We start from the raw sequence: 11,628 nt of genomic DNA, 5'->3' as shown, positions 1-11,628 counted from the left end.
AGCATGGACAAAATGTATCCTGAGGTATTTTTTTTTCTTCAAATAAAAAAATGATACAAAAAGACCAATATCTCACACAGGGAAAGACACAGTGTCCTTCACAATCTGGAAGATTTTTAAAATTAAAATCAAAAGAATAGCTAAAGCCAAGGAGATCTACGGACTGGAAGAGGGAGAATTTTGTCTTGGTAACTGCACAGTCAATCTCTCAGCTTTGGAGCTGCCACCAGAGCTCCTGAGCAGCCTGTGTGGGCAGGATGACATGTTCTACATGGGGCATGATGTCCAATTTTGCAGGCTTTACCTGCCCCTCAAGAATCAGCTCATGTGTCCTCTGGAGGAAAGCCCATGGGCTAGGTGGCTCAATCTCAGGCCACGGTCTGACTCTGGGTACAAGACACAACCCTGCAAGGTTTCTTTTCAGGGATGTTAATTAGAAAAAACATATTTAACTGTGTTCTGATTCTGCAAATGTCCGGGCAATGGGTTTGCATGAAGTAGATGGTCTGTATCAAGCTCATGTGCCTGATGTATCTGTGAGAGGATTTACTAGACTGGCTTCTAGACTACTGTGCCTGTATTTTCCTGAGCTGCCAGGTCTCATTCCTGGTAAATGGACAGAGCTCAGCCAAAAAAAGTGTGACATGGCATGCTGCAAGAATTTTGCATATTTATCATCAAAAGTGGGGTAGTATTTGCCAAAGAACATCCCTCATTTTTAGGAACATAATAGATTCAGGACCCTTTAAAAATAGAACTACATTATTTGTCATTTTGGAACATCATCATTCAGTCACTTCCATCAGGATGGGTTTTAATGGCTGCACACCAGCACACAGTATATGTCATAAAGCATTTGTGAAAAAAAAATGATTCCTCTGAGTAGTCAGATGATCTTCCCAGAGATGAAGTGTCTTTTCCACTTTTCTCTTTCATTCTTCCTTTTCCTGGATCTTGGAGGGAGTGTTACTTGTGTTGAGTAATGAAATTTCCCCTGCCAAAACACACTGTCTTTGATCTCCCCTGTTTTATGCACTAGGGAGCTGATAGTTCCTTCCCTGCCTAGGACTGAATGAATAATCACCTCCTGTTGTTATTCACATAAGATTCAGATGCTGAAATGTGAAACTGATGACAGGGGAAATTATGGATAGAAGCATCAAGATTTGCTACTGAAATTTTATGAGCTGTAGGTAGGAAACATTTAAAGACCATCACATTTAACCATGGAGACTCCAAGCTTTTATAATTTCATGGGGCAGAACTGTGAGTTGTTTGTGAGATGGGAATGAAGCCCAGACTGCTCTCCTGGTGTTTTCTTTATGCCCACATATCCACACACAGACACATAATCAGCATGAGAAAACCCTACCCATCCATGAATCTTTGTTGTAATTTGGAATGATGAGCCATGCAAAAATTAGATATTCAAATCATGTAAAAAGTCTACATTCATTGAGGTGTTAGTAAAAACCCCTGTAAAATCAGAAAATCTTGATTAAATTTTTTTTTCTTTATTCTTTTTAACTTTCTTTCTTTGGGGGGGTTGTTATTTCAACATATGCAGCTTGTGATTTATTTCAGGTCTTCCAATCTGGACCAGCATGTAATAATGTGTGCACAAAGGATTTCCTTTTAGAAGGGAAGGAGAAATCCTAAAAGGAGTATACAAAAAATTAGGATTTCATATGAACTTTTGTGCAGGGATTTAAAAGCCACATCTAGTGCCATTGTTCTCTGTGCAGCCCAGGCAGTATAATACACAAATGCTGTTATATGGCAAACCTGACTCACATGTCTTGGTGGAGCAGCCCATCGGCCCATGCTGGCATATCCAAGGCTTCCAGACACACAAATGAATTCAACTTTGTGAAAACAACTTTAAAGAACACCCTTTTGATTATAAGGATTTTCTCTTGCCCTCATTCTTGCTCTTTCTTACCTTGAAAACAAACCCTAAACCAAACCAGCTCTTTAATACAAGCTCAGAGGAAACAGGTTTCTCTGAGCCTGCCAATCTAAACCAACACAAACACCACTCAAAGTGACACTTCTGTGCAGGGTAAGACAGGTCCACACAGTGTGGAACTGCAAAGATCCAGCATAGCTGGAGATGCCTCCTGCCTCCCTGCTGTGCTCAACAGAAATGGAAACATCATGAGATATTCTCATTCCTAGCAAGCCTGTGCTGGAGGAGGGCTTAAATTGGCCTTCTGTCTCCTGTAACCCCAGGAGATGTGATTAATGAAAAAAGCTAATTATCTGTATTGCTATAACACAATTCACAGGAAAAGAAATTAATTCTACTTTTTTTTTTAAACTGTATATAACCACCACTTAATTCTCAATAAGCAACTAACACCTCCCTAGAATGAAGGGAATCTCTGCCTGCATGGTGGGAGATACCAGTTTATGATCTCATTTATTTCTAAAGACATTTCTACATGAACACTTCGGCACTTTGTTCTTCAAGAACTGATGAAGATGATATCTCTGATGGTTGTTCATTGAACAAAAAAATAGGGAATTGGAAAGAATTTTCTTTTCATAAAAAACAAGCTTGCATGTTATGCTGAAGTCATTATTCAAATTCACATACTTGCAAGTGATTAGCACACTGCCTCAGACACAAATTTATGCAAGCAATTCAGTTCAAGTGGTTCAGGGGAACCAAAGAATAAATAGTGCCATCACCATTTTTTGATGCAGGGGGGCAATGGCCATTTCTTGTGTGGAAAGTATGAGCAGACGAGGAGATCTCTGTTCTGTAAATCTGGGCTTGCATTTCACAGCAACCAAACTTGCTCAGGAGAATGAAGAAATCCCTGCGGAAAGTCTTGGTGAAAATGGCGTAGAGGAAAGGGTTAGCGCAGGAGTTGATGGGGTAAAACAAAACCAGCAGGATCTTGGAGTTGGACACTGTGATGAGAGGAACCTTGAGTGAGGCAGATATGGCAAAGAAGGATATTGGTGCCATGCAGAGGAAGTCGGTGAAGATGAGTATGGCCATGCGCTTGGCGATCTTGGTGTCGCTGTTGGAGGAGACAACGTTGGGGTTGCGCACGGTGAAGTAGATGCAGGTGTAGCAGACACAGATGACCACGAACGCGAGCACGTTCAGCACCAGGAGAAACATAACGTAAGCCTGGGCAAAGGGTGTCTCTATATCCATGGGCAGGCAGATGCTGACCTTCATGTAGCTGCTGACCCCAAATATGGGAAGGAGCGCTACTGTGAAGGCAAACACCCAGCCAAAAACCATGATGGTCACGGCGTGGCGCAGGCGCACCTTGCGGTGCAGCTGCATGGCGTAGGTGATGGTGTGCCAGCGCTCCAGGGTGATCACCGTCAGCGTGTACACCGACAGCTCGCTGGCAAACACCGTGAAAAACCCTGCAGCGTTGCATCCTGCCCCGGTCTGCCAGTCTATGGCATAGTTGTAGTACTGGCTTTTGGTCTGGATGTCTACAGAGGCAATAAACAGCAGGTAGATCCCTATGCAGAGGTCTGCAAAGGCAAGGTTGCACATCAGAAAGCGAGGAACGGTGAGTTTGTATTGACTGCTTATTAAAATAATGAGGACAACAGTGTTCCCAGTAATGGCTAAAATGTTGATGAACCATATCAGGACTCTCAGAATGTTGTATCCCATGATATCTTCACATGGGTTGAAAGCATCAGGTTTAGGAGAGCAGGCTACATTAACTACTTCATTGCATAAACCATAGTCAAATTCATTCTCTGCTGGGTCAAATCCTATGCCATAGTTGGAAAAATAATCTTCAGCTGCAGACCTTCTCTGTAGTTTTTTGCCAGGCTTCTCCTCAAAGTCTTGCTTCACCTGAGATATGCTACATATCGGATGTAATTCGGTCCTGAAATTTTAAAAAGAGTAGAGTTGGAAGATAAGAAACACAGTATGAGGCAAAAAACAAACACAAAATCCTCCAGTTTCCATTAACAGCACAGTTTTTCTGGTTAGCTGATTATATAGATTACCCTGGAGCCTGAAATTAATAGTGCGGCTGGTCCCTATTTATAAAATACTACAAGAACATGTAAATGACTTGGAAACATCATAAACTGCACGGGGAAGGAAAACCTAATGTTTGCCTAACGCTCAGGATGCAGTTATCCACCTGGATAACACACTCTGTAAGACGCCTTCCTCATCTGAAATGAATTTCTCACCTAAGCTGTCACTGACAAGCATGGGGGGGCAATGCATGACAATGAACACCAGTGTGAGACTGAGATTTGAGGAAGGACTCAAGTCAGCTGGGAATTCTCAAATTCCCTCTTTTCTAAAGGTTTTGACCACCACCATCTTGTAACTCTGCCAGGGCACATAACTCCATTTTGTGCTGTTCATTTTTAGTATCTCCTATTGTATTAGTGATTAGCCAGTAACACAAGTAAATAGCACAAATAAATTCATGCAGGATTCCAGATAATCTCTTGATGACAGATGCCAACAGAAACACAAAGCACAGGAGACCATTTATCTTAAAAACTGTTTTTTAAAATAAATGGATTAGAAATCAAGTGAAGTGAAGCAAAACCAAACCAAACCAAACCAAACCAAACCAAACCAAACCAAACCAAACCAAACCAAACCAAACCAAACCAAACCAAACCAAAGCAAACTGAACATTTTAATGGAAACATTAGTTGCATTTGTTTCTGTCAGAAAGCATTTTTAAAACATTTTAAGATTTTAAAGTAGCACAAGTAAATACTAGCATTTTTGATAGTTTTGTGTTTGGCTTTATTTTGTAGAGTATTAGCTCTGTGCCCTTCTCCATGCATAGACCTACAGAAGAAACAAATATTTTGGCTGATGATAGAAAGATGATAGAAAGATGATCAGCTCCAACAAGATCATAAATATCAAGAAATATCAAATATAAACATGAAATGAATGGTGAGTTTTTAAAACAGCTCTTTGGCTGCCTTAGAATTTGGTTGTCCCATGAACTTGCATCCACAGTTTTGGATGCAGACCTAATCTGAGTTATGGAATAAAACACTTGACATTTTGTTGTAAAACCAACCCAGTTCAGCTCTGCCTACATTCAGCTACAAGCCAGACTGCAGTTTAGGTGTGTAATTTCTAGGACAGGATCCCAGCTTATCTTCCACGCTGACTCTGAGTACAGTTGAGAGAAGAACTCTCTAGGCAAGTAAAGTTGAAATTTTTAACAACTGGTAGCAGCTTAAAAGGGAGAATTCTTCTTTGTAACCTAATTTTACCTTTTGACTTTCTGCACTCACTACATCTTCTGAAAATTGAGTTTAAAGGGTCTGCAAGAAAGGAAAACTAATGAAGGTCCAGTACCAGAAGGTGAGGGACATTTCCTATGAGATTCTGAACATCCTCTACTATTATCAATATTTTTTATCTTGCCTGTCAACTGAGTGAGAAAACTGATTTTCTGTGAGGTCAAATATTCACTAGGAAGGTCACAGTAGCAATAACAAGGCATTACATTTTGCTCTCCTGTGTTCTACTCGCATAAGGATGAGTGAAGGGTCCAGAGTATTGATCAATATATCAACAGTTCTCCGGCTGAAAGGGAATAAAGGCTTCCAAGGAGCAATAACAGAGAAAAAGTTCCTCATTTTTTAGTGCAACAGGCACTTGGGGGCACTGAAAGCTACAGCAATTGGTGGTTTTTTGAAAATGAACCGAGGGAAATGTTTGTAGCCAATCATTTCTCAGCATGAGGCAAAAATAAACTTTTTCTAAAATTTTGGAGGTACTGCCTGGACTTAAATAAATACCCAGGCAAGAGTGATTTGTAAGGACAATTAAATATTTCTGATGATTACAATTCATTAATTCTTGCCTTACTTTTACAGCCAGTGTCCCAAATAAAAGCAGGGTCCCAAGGAATAAGGTGTTTGCTCCAGGGAAGGGTAATGGGGAGTGTCCTTCTGGTTCTCTGTATTGGGAGCAGGTAGGATGAAACTCCCAAGGGAAGGAAGAGCCATCCTCTGATACTGACTCTTTGTCATATCTTTGCCCTCTCTTTCTCACCCTTAGGGCTGTGCAGTGCACTCAGAGCAACAAGTTAAAACATTACTTCCCAAGGGATGTGTGGGTCCTTGCTTCTTATTGCAACCATGGGTGTCATCACACAGTTAATTCATTCCCTCTCTTTGTAAACTTTCCTTACTGTTCAATATTATTTTTCTCAAGTAAACTAGAAAAATAAACTGCAGAAAGGGCAACTTAGAGAACAAAATTGAAATTGGCAGAGTGCTCTGGCAAAAATAAACAAAAATTACTACCTTTGTACAAGTTGTTATTTAAGTTGTTATTTTATGCACCTTATCTGGATCTGCTGGCAGCAGGATGTTGTGTGCTGAGAAACATGCTCAGCAGAATAAATAGTCTTAACCTGTGTTCTGTAATAAGTCCTATCTCAAGCCAATCATCCTCACCAAAAAGTGCCATTAAGTGAGTTGTGAGCAACTGATAGTATGTTCTTGTGAGATGAGGCCCAAACACCATTCCTGATGCTGCCACATTTTTTGAAAAAGTAGGATTTCAAGTGACAGCTCCTCCAAAGAATAACGATCAAGTGTAAGGACAGAGTCATATCAATGCCATTCTTTTGGGCAGAAGGTGATCTTTATGTCAAAGAAAGCCAAAATCTTGCTGAAGTTCCTAATGGCCTATGTCAAGTTGAGGGTTTTAACATCCGGCCTCTGCTCTATCCATACTTCAAGGATATTATTTTCCAGTCACAGAAAAACGTGAGGGGAGTTCAACATGCTGTACTAGACTTGTCTTAAGAATGCAGCTTACCTTTTCTTAGGCCAGCACCACATTATTCAAACTACAGGTCAATATTTAGCATGTAACCCTTATTGGAATGAGAAAAAAAAATCAAAACCGTCTTATGTTTTAATTGTATTTCTTAGTCTGGCAGAACTGTGCTTGATGTGACATCCTCCAAAACTTAGAAAGCACTGTTGCTGTAACAGATTTAAGCTTTCCATTATCACAACAGCACCTGTTTGCTGCTGTAGACAGTTTTTGGAGAGGTGATTGAGCATGATCCACTATGGTAACTTATTTTATCTAGGGATTTGAGTGCTGCAGAAGTCTCAAAAAGGGGAAATCAAACATGAACAGGCAGCCAGAAAGGGGCCGCACATCCCTGACTTAATTCCTTCCCAGAGTTCTCATGTGAACACCAGCTGCTGCTGTGATCCTTAGAAATGCACTTTTTGTACTCCCTGGACTGCCTGGAAGTATTTAGTGAGCCAAATGGCCACAAGGAATGACCCTCTCCTGTGAAGGTGCACGTCAAGCCAGGTGACACCGGGGCTCCCACCACCACATGCAATGCCTGCTGCTCTGAGCCAAGCACAGCTCTCCCCAAAGGAATATTACACATTGTGTGATCAAGCACTATGCAAACTATTAATAACTTCTAAACAGCCTGAGCAGCCTTCAGTGCACACACAGCTTGTGCCAGCTGTCATGAAAACTGCTTTGAAATGAAAGAGGGTGTAGCTACTGTATGTGTGACTAATCTCTGCTGAAGTGTATGGTAATACTTTCAGTCTTCAAACCAAACACATGCATCCACTTTCTCTCTTTAATCTGAAGAGAGGATCTCAGCTTCACACCAAGTTCAGTACAAGAGACATAGCTGTGTGAAAGAAATGAAAATTTTTAATTGTGTTAAAAAGAAGCTGACAGGAAGAGTTCTTCTAAGTAATAGGCTCTCATAATTTTGCATTTATGCCTAATGTTTGGTAGAAAATACAAATGGTAACTGTTAAAGGCATGGATAAATATGCTCAATTTGGTTCTGCTGACACAGGAGGTGGAGTTGTGACCAGACTTGCTCCAGAAGCAGCCCCACCATGGCATGGTGCTCCAGCCCAGCCTCGAACATCCGCACTGGGGCTATGTGAGCTCTTCACAGGTTCCTTGGCATTTCTTTGCAAAATTACACTAACCCAGGCTGTGGAAAGGGCTGTGTTGTGTTCTCCTTGCCTTCTTGCTAGCCAGGGAAAGGCTTCCAAAAGCGGGGCTGTACTAAGGGGGAAGTGAGTGCTGTGGACTTCAATTATATGGCATGGAAGTTTTCCAAAGCCCAGATGAGAGGACTAGATACTGAGACCTTACCACAGGGTCAGGACTATTTCCTCCTGTAGCTTCCCTTCAATAGCAACTCTTTGTTTTTGAAAAGTCCAGTTGCCTAATTTAAGGGGTGGATTCTGGGATTTGGGTCCTGATTAGGCTCAAGCAGCCCAGAAGCCAAATACCTTTGAAAATATGAATCAGAGTGATATCAGTGTTCCTTCGCACATCCAGAACTAAACATGTTTTCATTGGATAATAACACTTTGCCACCAGTTCTGGAAGGACTGGACCCATTTCTGCTTAGAAACCACCAGCCACCGTGTCTGCATAAGACTGCACAAGTGTGTGAAAACGTCGCCTGCTGATCTAGTTCTGTTCTAGTGAAAACTTAGCATTTTGGATCAAAAATGGGTGATGGATTCTGTGATACTTCTGTCATCACTACAGTCTCCACCATCACACTTGTGCTCTTAACACAGTTTTATAAACACATGTAGATGATATTTATTAGCTATCAGTGAACTCCATTATCTTCCCTTGTTTGGAGACAATACAATGCTAAAAGTAAAAAAAGGGTCTATTAAAGTGAATTAAAATAGAAGCCACTAACAGTTTATGCTTTCTCTGCATGGTTTTACTTTTCTTTGAAGTTTTATGCCACTTCTGAAAATGATGTCTTGAATTGTAACCATGGTTCATAATTTTCTTTCTCTCATGGCAAAGTCCAAGCCTTTCAGGACATCTAGTGAAGGAAGAATTTCAAACAATACCAAGGGGTTTTGTAGGTACCAGTTCCTCATGTTTTCCAGTGGCACAGATTCAGGAGGTTCATTAACTACTAAACGTGAACATTTCAAGACTGCATGACTGAGAGGAAAATACTCAATGAGAATCCCTGTTACCTAAAGCCTCACAGCAACTTGGTAATGGAAAATTAAAAACAGCATGGAAAATTGCCTTTGGAGTCTAAAAAGGCACCTTAGCCTCCCACCATGCTCTGTTGATTTGTGTGAAATGGATCTGCTCAGAAAACATGTCCCAAATTGCTGTGAATGTGAACTCAACGGATAATGTATCTGTGATGCTTGGCTGGGCAGTGCTCCAACATCAATGAGGCTTTCAGAAAGAAGAGTTTGGGATCACTCAGTGGCCCTGTTGCCCTCCTGGACTGATGAACAAGTGTTGAGCAGCTTCTCTACTAATACAGCCTTCCCTCCAGTTACCTTCTGAAAGAGTTATCAAATGTTTCCTGGTTAATGTCTTCAGTGTGGCTCCAGGCTGGTTCCAGTGAAAGATGGATTTATGACAGGTGAGGGCAGAGTTGTGTCTGGGGAAAGTGCTGATGACATAAAAATTTAATAATTTCCTGCAATGGAGAGGCAGTGCACTGTGTAGCATGCATAAACCTGCATGTATTGTGTATTCATTTATTTCCATCTATTTACTTACCTGCACTGAAGAGACCTTTCCTATCCACATTTTGAGGAATTTTATTTAATTCACTATCAACTGCTGAAAAGCACCAGAAAGAAAAACAAATTAAATCACTTACTTTTGTCTTTTCCAGTTTGTAAATGCACAGCAATGGCTAGGATAGGTGAAGTTTGCCTCAATCAAAGATCTAAATTTGCTTAAGTCAGGAAGCTTTTTTAAATTGTATGTAGACCTTGCTCTTAGCTTCTTAATGAGTTCTAATCCATGACTTGGCAGGAAACTGATTTTCGTGCTGGAAATATCCCTTTAAGAAAACATATGAAAATCTTGGTAAAAAGGAAATTTACTTCTGCTAAACAATGGATATGTGTTTTAGACTGTCCTACTCATTCTCTGAGTAGTGACTGGAAACAGATCAGCTGGAAATCTACACTGAAAAGATGATCCAGTGCTAAATTAGGTGTTCCTCCAGCAAACTGAAGTAATATCCATTGCAAACAACAATCAAGTGGTGTTAGTCTGTGAGAACAAAAGAAAAAAATACCATAATGTTCTGGATAAAAATTAGCAGGCATATAAACTATTACTGCAATATGATGCTGGGTTTAGTAAATACCCAGAAATTGCAGCAATCATCCCATAATACTGTTAAAGGACAAAAAACATGGCTGATGAAATCACAATAGAAGTTTGCTATATGAACATCACATCATGGGAAGGCTGCTGTGGAAAAGGCAATAAACACAAAGAGAGAAGCTCACATGTGAATACAGGTTGGGGATATCAGATTTTGTACTCATTAGGAAGAAAAACATTAAAGAGAGACAGGGGTGGCATTGTTCAGCCTGTTAGGAACAAAAAAATCCCAACAAAACCTTCTTGGAGGTTTAGAGAACAAATATAGCAGAGACTGAAGCAAAGGAAGGGGCACGACTGCAGGAGGTTGGGAGAGATGTGTTTATGTGAAGGCAGTTACTGTGGGGCAGGCTATCAGAGGCAGTGATAGAATCAGCAGCCATGAATGAACTAAAGAGAGCATTAAAAGGGCTTTTAAAAGGAAACATGTTCTGCATACACTTAATCTTGACTTGTGCCATGAAAGCGACGGAAGGGAAGGAGGACCAGGGGTGCTCCATCTCCAGGCTAAGAGAAAATCCATCCCCATAGCTCCAGACTGTAGCAGCTGGGCCAAAACATCTCTGCATTTCCCTTACTGGGATACAAACCATGTCCCTCAGATCACGAGAGCCTGAGATCAACTCCTTCCTCTGAAGAGCAAAGGTAAAAGTGAATTGCACAAAATCACTCTTCCCCCTTTAAGCCCTGTGCTCTCACAGCCTGAGACTGATCCAGGATGCAGTGTTTGCTGAGGCTGCTCTGCTCTTTATTCTCCAAGAAAAGAATTCTCCCTAATCAAGGAATTGGACAGACAATATTTCCAGTTTTCTCCATGTCCCCTCAAAGGTACAGTTTCCAGTTCATCTTTGACAGTGTGATGTCCGGACATTTTATTTGATCTCTCACCCAACATGCACAAATTGTTTTTATTATCACATTAATACAGGAGAGTTATGCCATTTGAGGGGGAGAGCAGGTTTTAGCAGCATGTAATAAAGTTTAGATGGTTGCTATGTACCACACACACATTTGCACCTCTGTTCTCTGGTCTAGAAAGAAAAATTAGTACCAGGAAAGGGCTCTGCTTGAGCACCAGCCAAGCCTAAGAATTTCATAGGCAGATGATGAAGCAGTTTGTAAAATGGTTAAGATGATCTTTGTGTCCATCCTGTGCCCACAGTTGAGGCTTCACATCCAGGCTCTGAAGGAATGTGTCACCTTCAACAGCTGGACAATGGGCTGTGGCAGAGAGGAGCAAACACAAACCCCACTCCACTGCCCCAGCTGGGGCCGTGGCTTTTACAAAAGACAGATTGGTGTATTCCAAAGTGCTGTGAACTTCTGCAGGGCAGGCTGAGAGAAGCCACACCTCTCACAGAAGAGGTCCTGAGGTCCTGGGCCTGTTTCTACAGGAGCTAAACCTGGCAGCCGATGAGAAATTTTGGGCCATTGATTTCTACCTTAGATGC

At 41.2% G+C, this 11,628-nt stretch overlaps 1 protein-coding gene across 1 annotated transcript in view; it reads right to left on the bottom strand.

The window, feature by feature from the left end:
• Positions 1-2,647: 2,647 nt before the first annotated feature.
• Positions 2,648-11,628, bottom strand: part of FSHR (follicle stimulating hormone receptor) — an 80,274-nt gene continuing 71,293 nt past the window's right edge. The window contains 2 exon segments of the mRNA XM_066547797.1: positions 2,648-3,875; positions 9,660-9,845. Of these exon segments, the coding sequence (XP_066403894.1) occupies positions 2,648-3,875; positions 9,660-9,845 (1,414 nt within the window).

This window comes from Molothrus aeneus, chromosome 3 (assembly GCF_037042795.1).
Source record: "Molothrus aeneus isolate 106 chromosome 3, BPBGC_Maene_1.0, whole genome shotgun sequence".
Taxonomy (NCBI): Eukaryota; Metazoa; Chordata; class Aves; order Passeriformes; family Icteridae; genus Molothrus; species Molothrus aeneus.
Note: the sequence above shows the minus strand (reverse complement) of the source record. Positions and strands in the feature narration are given on the sequence as shown.